The sequence below is a fragment of the Barbatula barbatula genome, assembly GCF_947034865.1.
Source record: "Barbatula barbatula genome assembly, chromosome: 21".
In the NCBI taxonomy this organism is placed as follows: Eukaryota; Metazoa; Chordata; class Actinopteri; order Cypriniformes; family Nemacheilidae; genus Barbatula; species Barbatula barbatula.
In genome coordinates this window covers 20,270,463-20,290,704 of record NC_136784.1, presented here as the reverse complement: position 1 = coordinate 20,290,704, position 20,242 = coordinate 20,270,463, and the positions used below count along the sequence as shown (strand labels likewise).

At 40.1% G+C, this 20,242-nt stretch overlaps 1 protein-coding gene across 4 annotated transcripts; it reads right to left on the bottom strand.

Annotated features, from left to right (window-relative positions):
- Positions 1–2,724: 2,724 nt before the first annotated feature.
- On the bottom strand, positions 2,725–15,257 carry atf6b (activating transcription factor 6 beta). 4 transcript variants are annotated; one of them, XM_079484030.1, is made up of 17 exons: positions 14,844–15,257; positions 14,364–14,443; positions 13,212–13,290; positions 12,827–12,883; positions 12,461–12,543; positions 11,156–11,282; positions 8,806–8,964; positions 8,015–8,178; positions 6,977–7,156; positions 6,813–6,895; positions 6,546–6,737; positions 6,363–6,470; positions 6,139–6,235; positions 5,587–5,654; positions 5,395–5,494; positions 5,229–5,313; positions 2,725–4,411 (listed from the first exon to the last, which is right to left on the bottom strand). In XM_079484030.1, exons 1-17 carry the CDS (start codon positions 14,917–14,919, stop codon positions 4,155–4,157), a joined length of 1,995 nt encoding a protein of 664 aa, XP_079340156.1. In that variant the 5' UTR covers positions 14,920–15,257; the 3' UTR covers positions 2,725–4,154. The 4 variants fall into 4 exon arrangements, with proteins under 4 accessions (XP_079340156.1, XP_079340155.1, XP_079340154.1 ...); XM_079484029.1 differs by having other exon boundaries at positions 5,587–5,657; positions 14,844–15,223; XM_079484028.1 differs by having other exon boundaries at positions 12,449–12,543; positions 14,844–15,166.
- Between the last annotated feature and the right edge of the window lie 4,985 nt (positions 15,258–20,242).

Sequence of the window (20,242 nt, the reverse complement as noted above, 5' to 3'; positions counted from 1 at the left end):
TCTGACTGGTTTTTGGAAACGCTGTTGCCGTGATAGCTCTTAAATAATAATAGGCAGCACTCAAAGTGGTTTAAAAGGAGAGGAGGGATCAGGACCATGGAGAAGAGGAGTACCCGTGCGTCTGGCAGGCCAGGTGACCTAGAGGATGTTGACAGGACTGGGGAAACCAGGGCAGAGCCAGTGGAACTGGAGACCAGGGGGGTAGATGGGTATGGAGACTACAGAGATGAAGGCAGAAGAGGAGATGAAGTTGCTCATCCCAAATCCAGCAATCATGTGATGGACTGTTTTGAAGCTTGATGACTTAAAGGGACCCCCTGCAAAAGAAATCTGTCTCAAAGATAATTTACTCATCTTCGAGTGGTTCCACAGGCTTGTTCATATTCGGACCACAAAATAAGATTCAGAGCGCATAAGGTATAAGATGTGCTTCCAGGGGTTCAACCTTAATATTATGAAGCAACAATGATATTTTTTGTGCAAAATAAAGCAAAAATAATAATGATGATAATGATAAAAATGTCCTGATTTCCATGTCAGTCTCCAGAGCGACGCGTGCACGCCACAGTGAATGCGTCATGAATTCTGGCTCCTGCGTCTGTAAACTTGTAAACGCCAGCTCCTGTGCACACATGCAGAGCATGGCCCATTGGAGACTGATGCAGAAATCAGTCAAATTATAAGTGTCCGATTGTCAGTTACATGGCTCTTGGAGCTCATCAAAACTACCGTAACTTCATTTGTGTTCTGAAGATGAACGGCGGTCCCAGGGTTGTCGTCGCAATGGTGAGTCAATTATGACATTTTCATTCTTTTTGCAGGTGGGTCCCTTTAATTTCAGAGCATCTCAGTGTGACCATTAGTCCTTTCTTGACTATCGAGTAGTTGGAGACAATCTTACATCCTGTTAATTTACTTCATTGAGTAGCTCCAGTAGTTTAAATGAAAGGGAACCTATTCTACCAAATTCACTTTAACCTGGTATTTAACTTCTGTCATTTCAATGCTACCATGATGCCTAAAAAGCACCTTTAAATGCATGCCTGTGTGGTGACAGTTTTTTTCTCATGTGGCAAGTATTCATGTAATAAGCGCAATAACATACAAGCAGCCGGCTGTATTCAACAAATAAGCCCCTTCAGTGTGATACAAGACCCTCCGATTCACATCCTGATCACACTGTCGGGGCTCATTTCTACGATAACATCCGGCTGTCTGTACACTATCCCTGACATAATGTAAGCAACCAACAGTTCTGAAACACCATTGACCGCCATGTTAGTCAAAAGTGCCCCAGAACTGTTTGTTGTCCTACATTCCTCAAAATATCTTCTTACTAAAAAACTATGGCAGTCAATGGTACTCCAGAACTGTTGGTTGCTAACATTTTTCCAAAATATCTCTCTTTGTGTTCAACCCAACAAAGACATTTATACGTCTGGAACAACTAGATGGTGAGCAATTCATGACATCATTTTATTTTTTGGGTGGAGTATCCCTTTAAGATAAACCATGTGCAAATTCATCATTCACGTATGAAGCATGGGTTTGGACTAATCAAGACTTGCACAATGTTGGTGACAAGGTTTTACTCACTGCCCATTGGGAAAAAAGAATCTGTCTACAGAACGTGAGAGAAAGAGAAATGTTCTTCGGTTTCCTCTGGCTCTATATAACATATTTTTGGATGCTACTGATCCAGTCTGCTGACCGCCCTCTGCTGGACATCAGCTATCTCACAGCACAGTCTCTATTGAGTCCTTGCAACAATTGCATTAATAACGTTATGGAGTTTTTCAATGTTATATTAAAATGATTCAATAATATTTAAAGTTATTAATGATGCAAAATGTGGAATAATAATGTGTTTGAACACATTTGGAAAACTAAATGCTAAATTGTATGATCTATAACAACAAACATAGGGAATTAGACACTGCATATCATTTACACAGAACTGCTTTCAGAGGGTCTGAGGTCAGTCGGGCAGGGATCATTTAACCTGCATAGAAAATGAAAGTGAAGTCGGGAGGTTCTCCATTGATCACTTCATCTGTTTTACGTGAGTGGACTTTGGAAGACGAGAGAATGTAGGAAGATGGCAGTTGGTCTCCAACCAAGTTTAGTGGCCACTATGCCATCAAAACCCATACATACACAAGAAATAAATCTCATTACACAATGCTGGTGCTTATAGTGTTGTAGTATACTGGAGACTGGTCTTGTCTCGACTGCATTTGGTTTCGGTCTCTCTCTCAAGACTTGGGATTTTATTTCACGACTTGTCAAGGCCACAACTGCAGGAATATCACAAACTGCTGTTGCATTGCCTAATCTGACCGTATAACATCCTTAATGTGAATGGATGTAGTCGGGGGTCCGGACTACAATGCCAGTTCTTACTATACAATTCATGTATACGAGATGTTAAAGTTATGTCATTCCAAACTTGTACGACTTTCTTCTAGAGCCGTCACGTCGTCTGGCACATGTATAGTCCAAACTGTTACAGGTATCATGGAATTAGGAAGCTCTTTTGTTCCTTGGTTTGTTGTTCTCAATCAGATGTGTTAACAGAAAACTTCACCTCGTCCTCGGAGTAATCTTAAAATGTTAATATTCATAAACTTCTCAAAAGAACATAAATATTCAGGCCAAAACCACATCACAGCTGAAAGAGACGTTCAGGTTACTCTATATACAACACGCACTGACACAATACACTGTTGTGTTCAACAGATTTATTTTCTTATTCTCTACAAATGAAGCTCAAACGTTTTAAACAGCCAGTAAGAGAAAATGAACCTGTTTTTATTGTGAAGCTCATTTAAATAAAAAAGTAGAAAAGCAGGTTTAAATGTCCATACACCATTGCTCCATCACAGAAAACAAGAAGCACGGGAGCATCCTGGGAATGTTTCAGATGAATATGCTTTCGCTGCATTACTGCAATGTTTGACAGAAGCCACGATGAATACAAAGGATTTGGATGCAAAACAAGTAAACATCCCATCATCATTTCACAGGAAAGTCTCGAGATGCTAAATTTACATCAAACCACACGTTCCCTTTACTTATGAAAGCATTTCAATAAAAGAGCTGATGGCAAGAGGACTACAGGATATTATTTGGATCAGTGAAATCTAAAATCAGTTACAAACATAAATAGGATTTGATTGGTAAAAATTGACCAACGATTAATGCACGATAAACGAAACAAAATCAGTGATGTCAAACATTGACGAGTACTGCATCAATAGATGACATATTACATCTGCTATTTCATCTTTTTACACTGTTAGCCCTAGCGAGAGCACGAAACAAGGGAACTAAAATGATAGTGGTTTGTGACAAGCAGCGACACATTCAAGTGTCCTTAAAGATTCATTCAACATAAAATCCTAAAAAACCCACAACATGCAAAAAGACGGAATATTCTTACAATGACACGCTAATTTACACACACACACACACACACAAGCTCCTTCATTCACACTGCAAATCTGCTCCTGGATATCAAACATCAGTTCATGTGACTGTGAAACTGTGCCGTCAGTTACTGTGTCGAAATAATGTAGATCTGACAACAGGACAGCATGTGCATCATAAGGCCAAGGACTTTATGAAAACTAGAGATTTGAAGTTTGCAAACAAACTAAAGCAGAGTACAGTATATACAGTACGTGTGTTTCGATGACTGCCTGTGATGGGCGAGACACACAATTACAACAAATGAATTTAGTACACACATCTAACTCAATTTCATTCATTTAAATAATCTTAATAAAAATCTGTAAAAAGTAAACAAATATAGAACGTATAAAAAAGACAGTAGATGATGAATTGCATACGGGATAAAAGTAAGAACGGGGCCGGGGCTAAACATCCGTATGCATCCCACCTTAGGAAGATGCTGTGCTCGCTGCATTAAGTGCAATGAATTGTTTTGGATATTCTGGAGAAAGTGATGCTTAAACGTTTGTATTGTGAACTTTCTTCGAGTGTATTCTGTTGTGAGGGTACATTTACAATATTTTTGCTACACAACTGTAATATCAAGGCTGTGCTGCAGCCCTGTACATGTATCCTAAAAAAATCCCCCGTTTTCCTACTCTCAGCTTTTTACAGTGTATATCCTCCGTCACGGTACCCTCTCAAACAGATCCGCCCTGACTGATGAAATAACCCACTCCCCTCCGCCTCGCCGCCCCATTACCATGGGAATGGTGGTTTCTGCTGCGGAGGGAGGTGTGGTTGCCGTGGTGATGGTGAGGAGGCGGGGATGGGGGAGGGTCTCTGAGAGAGGGCGGGACTACTGAGGATTTGATTGGGATAATCCTGGTGTCCATGACCTCACAGTCCACCTGCATCATCATCTCATAACCGCCTTGAGATGAGTTATAAACAGAATCTGCACACAGACAAACAAGCGATGAGTACAAAGAATTGACAAAAATGATGCGGTTTCATAATCAGCCGTTTGTAATCTGCGCAGTCGAACATTTACATTTAGCAGAGTTCAGGGAGCAATAAGCCATATGTCATACATGCTGAACACACCTCTTGCTGGTTGTCATACAGGTAGCATCTATTAAAGTGAATCACTTTTATGTTACATTTCAATTTCAGACTGACAATCCTCATAAAGAAAATATATTTTCCTCTAAATTAACTTTCAATAATATATTAAATCATTTAATATAGATTTGGGAAAACAGAGAGTGGTATAACATATGCAGTAAAATATATGAAATAATACATAAAGAATTGACACTTCTCACATATTAAGAAATAGATGCACTTCAATTGTTATTTTATTTTCTATAATGCATTATATTTGTTTGTTTCATAATGAAAGGAATTTTGTAATGGATAATAAGTCTGCATTAAAGGCAGTTTATCAAAGATTCCCCACTTTGCTTTGTTTTAATTTGCTTTCACTTTTGTGCATTTGTATGGAAACAAGACTTAATAACTATTATAGCACAAAACTGTGTAAAATAGAGGCTCTGGACTGATTCATTTACCTTAAAATGTCCAAAATATTTTACAGGGAAGAAGATTCATTTATTAATCCGATAGTGTTGATATTTAATTATCGGAAAGATGTTTTGAATGTGTTTGTACGTACAGGACATGTTTCTGTGTGTTGTGCACACTGTGCCCCCCTAAAAACAATAAGTGCATGACGCCCCTGCTTATAAGCTAAACTCAACTACATCGCTCACCGTTGATGGCCATGGCGGGCATGACCAGAGACATTTTGGGTCTTGTTGTTTTATTGTGGCTGATGGCCGGCAGCAGCAGGTGATCCTTCAAAAGGCAGAGACGGATAAACACGTTTTATATTGTTTCTTTACAGTTTTCAATATAAACACTCATCGATGGACTTACCCGTCTGAACGAAACCACATAGAAAGTGTCCTCACGCCGATCAATAGCATCGAGAAAATCACTGTAGCTGATCTCTGGTCCTGGCAACACCTGCAACTGACTAAAAGCCCAAACAAATGACAAATCTCCATCGGTTCTCTGATATCTCTTCGGAATAAGTTTGCTTGAAGGCTGCTGGAAGTTGTAAGTTACCTTTCGATTGAACGATGAGCCTGAACTGGAAGGTATCTGGAAATATTTGTCTTCCTCTGCTGAGCTTTCTGCTGATGGAAGGGAAAAACACATTATATTAGATTATTTTACTAGTTGCGTATAATTCAACAATAACAAAGCACAAGTGACAGCAGTTTCCTATAATAACACAATTCTGTTTATTTATGTCTGTGGCTGTATGTTAACCTTTTTGTAAATATATAGTACGTTATTAGAACCGTTACAAAATTAGGCCCAGTTGCATTAACTTAGCGCGAGTCAATGGGGCAAAATGTGTCTGCTTATGAGCATTCTTCTTAATATCTTTCTCTGTGTTCATCAGAACAAACACATTTATAAACATTAGGAGCAACTCGAATGATGACATCTTTTTCATTTTGGGGTGAAGCACCCCTTTAACATTCATAAGAGTTATGTAATAAAGAAAATGTAATTTCATAGTTTTCATGACTTTCCTGTTCTCCTACAACATGTAGTCTCTAAAGAATAAAAGGTTGTGTCCAAAACGTGATTTTGCTCGTGTCGACACACCTGAGCGATTTTAGTCTTCTTTGCGATCTTTCGTTTTCCATCAGACTTGCGGTTGACCTGATGTCTTTGGACCCATCCGCGCAACTCATCCACCAACCTGACACACGGAGCACAACCCAGAAGAAACAGCACGCGTTTGTGAAATACATCAACAGGATGAAGACATCAAGAGGAAAACCATAGCGTGCATGTGGACGTGATATGGATGACATTCCCGTGCTCACCTGAGCGATTCGGAGCGATTGAACTGTCTGCAGTCAGGTGAAGAGAAGTATCGATCTAAATCCTGCAGGAGCAGATCGTTCACGTCGCTGAACACACCACTCTGATTCCTGCAGTAAGAACAGACAGTCAGACGGCTGATCATGCGTACGACAGTGTGTGTGCGTGTGTGGTCGGTCATGTACCTGAACTGATACGACTCTGCAGACTCTTTGTCCAGTTCTTCTTGTTCTTCTCCGTCCATCTTCTCTTTTACTGATCTCTCACTCAGATGCTTCATGTTCAACTCTTGAGGGTTCTGGAATTCTAGCAGGTGTCTCCCTGTGAGCGGTACAGGTGCGTCCTCTATGCCAGTGTCCAGACTTTTGTCTTTGAGACTATGTGACACAAACCAAATCAGTCTTCTGTATCTGTCAACATCAGTATAGTGTGTTTGTTACTGTAGTATTTACCTGACGGGGCCGAAGGTGAAGGTGATAAAGAGAAACAAACCCATTACACACACCGCTCTCTTATTGCTGCCCGATTCACTCGCCTGTCTCACAACACACACAACATCACAAACCGAGACGCAGCTTATAATCACGTAGAAGTGGCTGATGGAGTTCCCACTCACCTCTTTCCCAGCGAGCCGCAGCCGCAGGGCCTGATTCTCTTTACGCAGCTGCTCGTTCTCCATCTGCGCCTCTCTGAGCTGAGCCTCCAGATTCTGCAGGTACTCTTTCTTCTTCTTCCGGCTCTGACAGGCTGATTCACGGTTCTTGATCATTCGCTGCTGTCTCTTCAGAACCTTGACCTGAGATGGAAACATTACTTATTTAAACATCTCTAAATTCTAATGCAAAACAACCCAGAATGGGACATTATTTTCAGCTTTTTTTGCAGAGGTTTCAAGTTTTGTAGCACAGGCCAAAAAGTTGTGGCACAAGTATAAATCGCCTGTTATAATTAGAATATATACTTACAAAATATGTATGTGTAGGTAACTGACGAAGGACATTTATGTTAAAGTTATAATTATATCAAATAGTTTTCATTCTTTACCATACAATAATGATTCTGTATATTTGTCCACATACTGTAGTATAATAAAGCAATAAGCCTCGCGAAGCCGTGGGTTACAGTGCATTTTATAACAGCTAAGGGGCGTTGTTAGGCACTCGCGTCCTGGCTCTTGTCCCGCCTACCTCACTACAATACCTTTTTCATCACACCAGGACTGAAAACAACGAACAGACCACAGTGTCTGTTTATGAGTATTCATCTCATTTCTAGACTTTTCAATGTCTTCAATTTCTCTTTCATTAATTTCAGCGTGTCGTCTTTGTTATTGGTCTAATTTGTCTGTCATTTCAATCTCTTCACAAAATCGGACATTTTGACAATTATTTCGCTGTACGTAACAAGAGTGGCGCAGTGATTCTAGGTAATGCGGTCAGCCGTTATATATCGGGGTATTTTATAACAGCTTAGATCTCCGCTCAACCAATCAGAATCAAGGACCAGAACTGACCGTTTTATAATGGCAAATGTATTCTTTGCACAGACAGAAGTTTGTGTTTAGCTACAGGAAGTCATACACACCAAGGTTAGCATGATGGCGAGAGAACCGCTCCATTAATGTGAGGATCACGTGAGAGAGATGCACACTTACGTCAACGTCATTGCAGCCGTTGGCAGGCAGGGTGGATGCTGGGATAAACGGTTGGTTGGGTTGTTGTGTTGAAGGACTGGTACAGTGAGGAATGTTGGCGGGTAACGGCTCCACTTTAACAATAGACGAAGCTGAACCCAAACAAACCGACTGAGACAGAACCACTGCAGGAGACACACAGAATACTGCATGTTCATCTTCAGAACGTGTACTATATTTCTATAGCTGTGTGCTTGAACATTCAATTTTAACCACCTCATCCTGTAATCTGCCAAATATAACAAAGCCCCACAACGTCATAGATTCATTTCTTAGATTATCGCAGTGAAATAAAAAATGACAATATTTTGCAGGGTTTATTGTAAAAATAGTGTATCAATGTGGGTCATTCTCTTTTTAAAATGTGTGTACCCTCGCAGTCTTCAGAAATCTGAAAATGCACTTTCTTCCTGTAATGACTATCCATCTTAAATGACGCATGTTAGATAGCTTTGGGCGGAGCATCCGTTCAATCCTCCCCTTCAGCTGTCAGTCATTTCAAAATGTAACTGCTGTTTTTATACATCCAATCAAATAGCAAAGACGAAAGCCACGCCCACTAGTTTACTCATTCAAAATTTGATTTCACTCGGAAATGCGTCAACACACGAATGTAAAGACGGACTTTAAACCAATCAATATTTGAGAAAGAAAGTGGTGAGTGATGCTTTTGTTTACTTTCAAATATGTATAATAAATCTTTTCTTTTGGGTGCTTGATTTAGTTTCAACAGTGTTTCCAAGGTCGCTCACCAGGTTTTGTGTTCTGGTCGATGGGCGGTACAGGGACACTCTGTAGGATGAGAGCTTTAGCTGGACTCGGGCTCTGGGTCACACATACAGGTTTGGGCTGGATCAGAGGTTTGCTGCTCAAAATGCTGCTGGCCTTTAACGTCGCTGATGAGGGAAGAACTGTTGAATCAAAAGATAAACATCAAAATTGAATGAATCTCCCCTAAAGCCAACCCTGCAATACCTGATAGTGTACAGTCCAGATATACAAATGTTATTATTGTTTCTTTTACTTCAGAAGCCACATCAGTACCGAGACAGAGGTCAAGCGAGTCAATGATCACACTCATGACGTATTCAAATAAAACACAACATAAATGATTTTGTGTAACTTATGTAAATTGTGCAACGTAACAATGTGTGCAAGGCTTGTTTTACACATCATTTACATTCACTATTTGCTAACTAGGCCACCACCATTATCCCAATTGAGCATGTATTTATTTCAAAGGGAGTATCATTCCAAACCTGTATGACTTTCCTTCTCCAGAAAACGAAAGAAGCTATTTCAAAGAACGATGGTGTCCAAACAACACTGAACCCCATTGACTTCCATCGTGTGAACAAAAACCACGAGACATTTCTGAAAAACAGGGCTCCAGACTGCGACTGAATGGTGGCATTTTGTGGAAGACGAGCAGAACGCGAGGCCGCCATCCGTGCAGGCTGTGTGTGATAGTAAACTGCGCGGGTCACTCGCATCACTGATGTTTCCAGCTGTAAACGCGCACATTCCACATCGTCATTGACAAGTTTTGACACACATTATTAGCCGCTGTTTGTTCGTTTCAAACGAAACTGCCGTTCAGGAAACGTCATTTATCTGTGGATTACTTCCAGACAGCGCTGGATCATTTCACATCACAGCAAGAACGATCGCCAGGCGAATGCTCTTGTTACGTTTTATTTGACGTTATATTTACATGTGTTGTGTGAATATCTTTCACACGTAATTACAAGAGACCTTCCGTTTTGTTTCAATGTGTAACACTGTAAAGAGAAATGCATATCCTTTTGGCAAGCACAATTTCTGTGGAGTCAAATGAATTACATTGCAGGCTGATTAAGGGCCAATTAACATTTCACGTGCTGAAATAGGGGTGACGCGGTCACTGCACGCATGTGGTGCGCTCTCTTTCAGGAGCGTCGGCACCGCATTGGCTTTTCAGAAAAGCCAGCCGCATGTCATGTGACAAGAACCAACCAGCCAATAGAGACAAGTTCAATGAAGATGGAGACACAGAGGATCACAGCATAACTAAAAAAGTTATTGCAAGGTGTTTTCAGTGAGTATAATCCATATATCCTTTGTTTATACCTCATTGTCTCAACGTCTATTGTGGCCCATGGTTGCTTAGCGACGAAAGACGCCAGGAGAGCGAAAAGTCCAGGCGCTTTGGAAAAAAGGAGAACACAGTGCAGCTCGTGTTTCTGTACGTGTTTTATATGTGAAATGTAGATCGGGCCTTAAGGTGTGTCTCTTTTTGCTTGCGCTCCTAAAATGTTAAGTCAGAGGCTACAGTGCTCCCTGTATAACAAATTTAGTCTGGCGCTCTGCAAAACACCTTCTGTTCCAGAAGAAACAAAGTCATGTAATGAGGACAATTATTCATCGTTGACATATCCTGCACAAGAGCAGACTGCTGGATCACAGCAGGACATGAACATGACAGAGAAACAGATGAAGATCAGATCAACGCTCAAGCTTTCAGGATCATGTTACTCAGGAAAGTAAAAGTCGTTTATACTGGAAAGAGTGGCTTGTCCTGTCCGTTCACTTCACACCTGATCAGCACTAAAGATGTTATCTGTGTCCAAACTAGAGTGAGGTATATTTCTCTCTCTCACACGCACACACGCTTAACAAGGCTGTGAACTTTAAACAGATAGAGCTAAACGGATGCTGACACACGCTCATGCTAAACATCTGAGAAACAGTGATGTGCTTTAGGAACAGTGAGTGTGAAGACATGTGGTTTGAGTGTTAATGCTGTTGAGTTTAACTGTGGACAGGAAGTGAAGCGGGGCTGTGCTGCGTGAGATCAATGTGCCACATGCTTTAAAACAGTCAGTCTGCGTGTGAATGAATGACTACCGGACCACCCGCGCAACACAGTTTTATGTTTTGTTTGTGTGACCTGAAGCCTGTGTTCATGTTTTCTGCGTAAAGCACATTATAGACAGCATGATGTGCCGAGTGTTCCCTACCACATGTACAATATACACATCACATGCAGTGCGTGTCATTTGATCATGACTACTCAGCATTGTAGTAAAAATCATTAAGGTGTATAAATAAAGGTTAACATACAGCCCTGTGGAGCCTGATGCTGTGGCATGATGCTTGCGACAGTCACCTCCATGCTGGCCAGTGGCGGTGACAGAACGTCTCCATACATGTACGGAGGAGTGGGGGGGTTCTCGCTCTTCACCGTCATCTGAGAGAAACACAAATGAGTCCTTGACACCAGCCATAAACATCAATTCTAGGGTAATGCAGTACAGGTATAAACCGGGTCCAAAATATTTGGTGATACGATCACTTCAGCTACAAAGAGAGAACATAATGTAATCACAATGCTAAGGCTGCCCTCGGATAGAGATTGTTTGAGTTCATTTAGGCCATTAGTCGACTATTCACACGTTTGAGAATATAAAATAATTTGTAAATTAACGAATACATAAAAGTACAGCAAACTGAAGCACTTAAAATAAATCATATCTGTGGAAATAATCAAACAGGCTTTACAATCTAAAGAAAACTCAGAGGACAGAACGCAAACAATAGGAATAAATACATATATTCAATACATGTAGAAATAGTTTATTATATATATATATATAAAGCTGTACCTAAACACTACAACATGCCTCAGTTTGTCCTTTGTTTACCATCATGCCCTTCTTCATAAAGACGGAGATCAGTTTTCCCAACAATAATACCAAACGTATGTTCCTGCGATATTCCAGAACACTTAATGTTCTGTACACACCGTATAATAAAGCATCTTATGTGAAGAAAAGCAGAAGCCACGAACATGAATGCAAACCTCTCACACTTTGTCCTGTGATCCTTTATTGATGCTTTCCGTTCACGTTCAAGCTCTTCGGCATGTCTGTACATAATACTAATACCCATTATTAAGTTGTGCTGAATTCTTAATGGGTTAAGCCAGGTTGAGCTTCTTGGAATGTCGCAGGAACCCAAGTTTGTCTGTTCGCACCGTGAGAAAACTGGGCTCTGTGTCCCACACGCAATGAAGCAGATGCGGATGCCGTCAGAAGGGCACAGACGGCGTAGGGATGCAGCGCATGCGCTCAACAGATCTGGCAAACGTAGGATTGCATATTCCTCATTTTTAGCCACCATGTTACTCTCACACCCTCAGACAAATAAACATATAAACATGCTTAATAGCATTCATTTGTCAATGTAATGTAAAGCGCCAAACGTGGTGTGTACACACTTCTAAACTGATAAGCAGACAATCGACTAATACAAATGTTTTGGAATATAAGTGTGTTCTAGAGGAATAACCAATAGTCGACTGTAAGGTGGCACAATGGCAGTGTGTCCCGGATGAAGAAGAGCTTTTTCACGCACATCTGTGTGTACCTGAGGTTCCGATAAGGAAGTAATGGAGCTGTCAGAGGTCAGAGACGACGAGGGGGATGGAGGTTCCGTCTTCACCTGGAAAACTGCAATGTACACACATATACAAAGCGTTACACACGCTATGTACAAGAGTAATAGTCTTCACTGAACTACTACTACACTGGTTACTTGACAAGAACACCTCTCTCATGAAAGAAGTAAAGGGACAGAAATGTGGTTACATTGCTCTGTAGTATTTCAATTTAAATAATGCTCTTATAACTGTGTGAACACTAATTCTCACGTCACATAATTTCAATGTTTGTAGGCAGATGTTATTAGCTGGACACATGCAAAACCTGATGAAATAAACAGACTGTGACTTACACAGGTCTACTGGGAGAGGCTGTGTTACTGTCATATCCTTCACTACTGACGGTTCACCTACAAATAAACACAAGATATAACATGTAACACAGCAGAGGATGTAATAAACACACATATAGGGATGTGACGATACGCTCAGCTCACAGCTCCATATGATACACGGTACTAAGTTTACGATTGCATCACGATATTAGTCAAAAAAAGATATTAGTCATATTCAAGTTAATTCAACCAGCTTTATGCGCTGCACTTTTTCAAACCATTCCATCCTGAGGGCTGTGTCGTGCGTTTATAGATGCAAAGATGTGCAAAGGTACAAACAGTTCTTGTAAATATGTGATGCCATGGGGCCTTTGAAATGATCAACATCATTCCAAGTTCATACCTGCGAGGTTGTTGCCCAGGTTTTTCCAGGGTGACGTGGGGTTATCAGGATCCAGAGTAAGAACAAGATCACTGTCCATCTGAGAAAAACATGGAAAACATGCTCAGTTTAGTTTGCGCATGTGTTAGCACAATTGGAAATTTCATTTCAAGCACATAAGCCCTGAACTCTTTCGATACTGTAGTGTGGCTCTTTTCTAAAATAAAAGATCGTTTTCATTTCTAAATCATTTAAAGCCACAATATGTACATTTGGAGCGCTAGATGGCGCACTTTCAAAACAACAAGGCGAAGCTATATTATGTTATGTTGGAGAGTGGAATTGTGGGCATGTGGTTTTCACCATCCAGAGGCGTATAGAGATCGCCCATCATGTTCACAGACGATGTAATGAATAAATCTTGTTTTATGTCATCGCTTGCAAGAAAAGTGGAATGAAAAGCTACGTTAATCCCCAAACGATATTGGATACAATTGATTTGGTAGCGTTACGCTGCAAAGTTTTACGTGTTTAAAACAGTTATTCAATCGTCGTTTAAAAACAAAAAAATCGTGTATCCATAATAACAGAACAACAGATGCTGTATAAGCACTTCTGCATTTGCGTGTAGTTTCTACAACCGGAAACTGAAGGTCGTGCGGAGCAGCGGATATTAAGTCACAGATATGAGACAAACACAAGGGAGACGAGGGACGGGACATTAGTTTAAATAGGAATTTCTCTGGATTTGCACATTCTCGGGATCGTGTAAGTACACATCTGCATGGAATATATCACACTGTGCAAGTGGTTTTCAGAGATTTCATAACAAAATTCGTCCCTATTGTGGCTTTAATTATCTATAAACGCTGCCGTCAGCCAGATCTCTTTCGACTCGGTGTTCTTGTGAAGTTCTTGTGTGTGTGTGTGTGTGTGTGTGTAATATGATGAACATCATATGGACATGGGGGTCAGCTGTGGCCTGGTGGTTAGAGTGTTGGGCTTGTGATCAGAAGGTTCTAATCTCAGTACCAGCAGGTCATGACTGAAGGGCCCTTGAGTAAGACACCTTACCCCTGATTGCTCTGCAGTAATGTGACACTGTATAAAACTACTTGTAAGTCGCTTTGGATAAAAGCGTCTGCCAAATGAATAAATGTAAATGTAACATACCGATGTGTCATATCTCAATTCTCTGATGAACCGAGACTCTTCACCCTCCTCCATATCCTCATACTGATACAAGCATGCATCTGAAACACAAAACATCACAGACAACATGTTAAGGAATATTTACATAAACAATAACATTTGATATTTGATGTTTGATAAGAAAATGAAACACAAGACACAGTAACGTGTGCAGCGAATGGGGTTGTGAACCAATAGAAACCCACAGACAGCATTTACTGTTTCAATCGATAGTTTGTTTATTGTGTTTCAGCATATTAACACCTAAGGCAACACTGCATGGCCCAAAACATCCTTATCTTGGATGAAAGCGTTCATTAACATGATCTTTCCGTCAGGCAGTAAACATGTACATCCGGGATCTGACGTCATCCATCCATATCAGTTTAGCGTTGGAGTTTCCAGCCAGATCTGTGACCACAGCTCCACACATGAAGCGACACGCGGATGGAGAGAACTCACCCCAGTCCTCGCTGGTCAGCAGGTTATCAGCGCAGAAGCGACTGTCCAGATCCGACAGCAGCAGCTCGGCAGTCATCCTCACACTAGCGCGTCTCCTCCGCACCGAGACACAAAGAAATCGCAATTTACATCCAGCGGATTCGTGTTAAATGCACAGACACGTCCATCCGTTAACGGCGCATCTGAAAGCACGGAACTGCGTTCGTTTGCTGTGTTTTATTCGCTTTATTGAATGTTTTAAGTCGCCATACTGCACCACCGTTTCGCTGACAAAAAGACGAGGAAGCTCATTTCCTTAACATGACCCGCCTCTTCTGGAGCGCGCTGCCAATCAGTATGTGTAATATAAAATAGTTCCGCCTCTTGACTGCTTGAGGAAATGCTGTTGGACGAGCGATGGTCAAATCATTCGGCTTCAGAACAGGAAACGGATTGCTGTCCAATCAGCGCAGAGAACATGTTTGGGACAGCTAGGTGATCCAGTAACCGTCCACGATGTTGGATTGACATAACTATTGACCAATTAAAGAATAGATGTTCATTCATTCGTTTGACGTGATCATTAGTGACGTGATTCTTCATTCAGCGTACGACAGGGATGATCTATTTTTAATAGCAACACAATTTTTAAGTTCATACATCAAAGCGAGTCATCTTCAATGTATTAGTATTGGAAAGATGATGGCAGACGATACTGTCCTGTTCTTGTTGACTCTCAGCAAATATCCTTAGCATTAGGTCTTCCCCAAGGCTTCTAATCTTAAAAACTGTTCAGATTCTTCAATCAATGGTGTTGCTGTTAAAACTTGCGTCACATATTTGTGTATACAGATCATTTTAGAAAACCTCAGGTGTTCCACACATTTGAATCCAATTATATCTAAAACAAAGAAAAGGTTTAACTGCTGGCTACAGAGGGACAGGTGGGGGATTACTTGTTAAAGCCGAGGGTCTGTCTCGCCTTGCGTATGCTGCGCAGTCCACATGTAAAGTAATCGATGGAATGCTATATCATTTCCTGTGGAAAAACAAACCTCATTATTTTAAGAAATCTGTGTTAGTAAACTCTCACAATAAGAGTGGATTCAACTTTATTGATTTCAATACAATTAATAATTCATTTCAAATAAACTGGCTCAGTCAATTGCTCAATAATCCTACTTCTATTTGGAATCTATTCCCCCAATTTGCATTTTAACAATTTGGTGGCATAAAATTAGTTTTAATGTGCAATTATGATATTCAAATACTTCCCCTTAAGCGATCTCATTTTCACAAACAGGCTCTTTTGGCTTGGACTCTTATGTACAAACATAACTTTCCCCCTCATCGATGTTACATTCGGAACAATAAAAACATTCTATTTAAAAACAGGTCTTTGTTTTTTAAACAGCGGTTCAGTAATGGAATATTGCATGTTGTCCAGCTCTTCAATAAGGAAGGTACGCTTCTTAGGTATTCAGAATTTCTGTCTAAATATAATATACCAGTAACTCCTTAAGAGTTTGCCATTGTTATGGATGCTATTCCATCTGGCATACGCATGCTTTTTAGAAACTGTTCTTTATTTTCAGAAGTCTCTTTACCTGAGCCTAGCGATACACATACTGGTAAGTTATGTTTTATTAGTAAAATAGGGTGAAATCTTAAGGTAAGAGTTTTTCTTATTGAGAGCATTGCCTGTGCCCCTTCTGCTGTTTCATACTGGAACAGCCTTTTTGATAATCTAAACTGGAAAATGATATGGTCCATGCAACAAAAATATCTTCTCTCAAATAAAGTCAAAGAAATATCCTTTAAAATACTCCATAACGTTTACCCTGCCCAAACTTTTCTAAAGAAGACTTTGACACCAAATGCATTTTTTTGTCAGAATGACACATTACGACCCCAAAAGTCTAGGGGTATAAGGGGGTAACATTATTAGAAAATAAAGAAAACATGTATAAATGATGAGGTTACTCGGTCCTCTGTCCCAGCACAAACGACAACAAAGGTTCCTGTTCATCCATTTATTGTTGAACAGATAAAATTTAACAAAAGCTTTGAACAGAAGATGAAGTACAGACTTTGGGAGAAGGTTAAGCCAAAATAAATAAACAAATAAAGCTTACTGCGCCGCGAGGGGGAATATAAAATGACCTAATACCGGAAAGAAAATATAAAAAACACCCTTGCTGACTATAAACAGGAGAAAACAAAAAGAGGCCAAATTTATTAGCAAACAAAAGAGGTAAAGAGGCACCGAACTCCCTTTCTGCTTCAGTAAAGGAATGAGCCAAGTTCTCTTAAACAAGAGGTAGGTAAGTGAGAGTTAGTCACCTGTAGCCAGTCTACTCACATCCACAGTAGCATAATAGCAATAATACAAAATCTAGCCAACAACAACAGTACAAAAATCAAGGACATATTCAGGATATACATAAATGTAAATTTTCTAATAGCAAACCTATTTTTATAGTATTTTACAAGAGATAAAACTGCATTTAAAAACAATTATGTTTTCTTCCAATATGAAAGCACAAAGGACATGTAAAATTTGCTCTGCTAATAGCTTTTTAACCTATTTAATTTGTAATTATCTTTTTTTGTTATTTGTTTTTTGTTTTAATATTATTCTTTATTTTTTTGTCTTGTCTGTTTCGAGTCATGGTAATGTTTTATTTTCGCTCTTTTGTTAAGTGTTTATTTGTGTTAAATTTCTGTTGTAACATTGTTTTGTTATAACAAAATGTTCAATAAAGCATTTATGAAAAAATTATGATAATATAAAAACAATAAATAAATTCGATTTTGAATCTCATAATTATGACTTTTCTTCTCATAATTTAGATTTGTTTTTTCTCATAGTTATTATTTTTAATCTCATAATTATGAATTTCAATCTCACAATTTAGATTTTTTAGAGTCTGATTTATTTTTATCAAGTGGTGGAAATGGTCTTCCATGAGAAGCTCAGTAGGTAAACTAGAGACTTGGCAACCCTAATGAGAACCGATAGCGTGCTAAGAGTGATGGGTTAAAATTAAACAAACAATAACTGCATATTTCACATCAGTTGTACATTCACATGTCAGGTCGATTTAGCTTCAATGGTTTCAGCGTTATTCATCAGGGATGTATTTTATAAAAAAATGTGTTTTATGTAGGCACAGAAGGTGTCTGTGAAGCTTCAGCTTAAAGTAGGCCTACACCACGGATCATGTATTATACCATGACATACATTTTTAGGAAGAAGGCACGTATTACTTTGGAGTGTGTCTCTTTAAATGCAAATGAGCTTCAGCTTTTCGGGCAAGATGTGCTGGCACCATCTTCTGGTAAGCATTGAAAAAGCAATGAGACGCCAGGCCACCCCAATGACAGATTTTACAAATTCTGACCGAGATTAAAGTGATTTGTGGAGTATTTTAATGGATTAGTTCACATAAAAATGAAACAATAACTTATTCACAGTCATGCCATAATACATATGTGCTGGAAAAATCGCTAAATAAGTAAAAAATATGAACTATATAGAGCTTCAATAAATGAAGAAGCTAAAACAGAGGCAGGACAGGTATTTTCATTTTCGGGTGAACCATTCCTTTAAAGGACCAGTCAGTGAAATCTAGCAGTGAGGTTGCGAATTGCAACCAACGGTTCATTCCACCTCCCCATCCCTTTCCAAGCACTATGATGGCTGACACAACATGCAAGGGACCAGCAATGTATGTAGATAGAAATAGCTCATTCTATGGTAATAAAACATAACGCTTTATTATGAAAGGTCTTTATGACACACTGGACCTTTAAAGTGTCACACCTTCTGCCAGGTGTGGGCAATGATTTCTTAGGTTTTCAAAATCAAACCTGTTGCTGTGAAAGGGGCTCCATGACTATTGTCTGGCTTGCAAAGCTTTTCTCTCTGGTTTTGGCAGATTATCTAGTTTTGTGTAATGTGCCAACAACATCAACACTTTAGTGCGCAGTGATTTTCTTTTATTATTTTTCTGTACATTTGTAATATGAAAATAAAGCATTTATTATTAAATGTGCAAGCGAGTTTTCATATTCTCTCAAATCTCATGGTAAATTTCTGAAATAAAAGGAACAATGAGCTTTGTTCGGTTACACAACTAATAGAGGGTATGCATTAGCGTCACTTTGTGTAGTAGCGCTTGCGGTCACGCGACAGGCTCAGTGCACATTGATTGGCATCACGGCCAGGGGCCCTTTAGAGGTCGTGGGCCCCTGGGCAATTGCCATATGGTTAATCCGGCCTTGGTCCCGAACCCAATGAGCACAGTCCCGAAGCCGATGCCCCAGAGCTCAGTCCCTAAGCCGATGCCCCCAACCTCAGTCGCGAAGCAGATGCCCCAGAGCTCAGTCCCGAAGCCGATGCCCTCGAGCTCAGCCTGGAACTTCCTCATCCCCCTTCTCCAGTGGCCATTTCTGACCCTACTTTGAACCCCCTGTCAGAGGCTACCCATGGTCCCGCCTCAGAGGCATCCCCTAACCCCTCCTCAGGATCTCCGGTTCCGTTCCATCTGAGTTTCCCAAGATCACCACAGTTCCCACCATACACGTTTTGTCCATCAAGATAATCTTTACAGATGAACATGATATTTGCTATTTTTGAAGCCGAATACAATAGGCAGAAGTAAAAAGCTAACACAATGCTATATTACACTTAGAGATCAGGCAACACACACAGTTTCTGCCAATCTCATATTAATCTTGAGTGCCTATACAGTAATATTTCAAATGTCGTGTCTTCGAAGAATATGTAGTTTGATCACATTTATAATAGAGAGATAAAGCTGTGTGATTATTTCCGGAATAACACAAGCTGCTAGAGGTGGGACTACTGGGGAGAGTGGGATGGAACTACAGCAGGAGCAACACATCATCACATCATCCCTTCGTGCTTTGTACATTATGGACGTACATACCGATTGCCAACAAAACAAAAAAGTTTGACTTACCGCATGTAGTTCATGTCCGGCATCTTTTAGCACTGGGACTGCTCCATCTATCAGTTTCAAACCATCTCCAAACCCAGCGTCATATCCACCCTTTAAATCACTGAAATGTCGTCTAATCTTCTAATAAAAACACCTCTAATCTTCACTATCGCAAGTGTAACGATCTGCAGCGCAGCACATGTTGACACAGCGCAGATAACCTTGATGGTAAGTGGGTCTCGCTTGTCGGTTGGCTCGTGGGCTCTTTGGCTTGCCGTGATTTTGGCCAATAAAAGAAATATAGGGAAGGCACAGGGTTCCAGAGTTAGAAAAATGTTTCCAAAACAAGTTGGAGTGCGGGGGAGTGTATTTAGCACAGAAATACCACGTCATACATCCAACTCAACAAGTTGACAATGTTATCCATTAGAAGCCAGCACATTTAACAGTGTA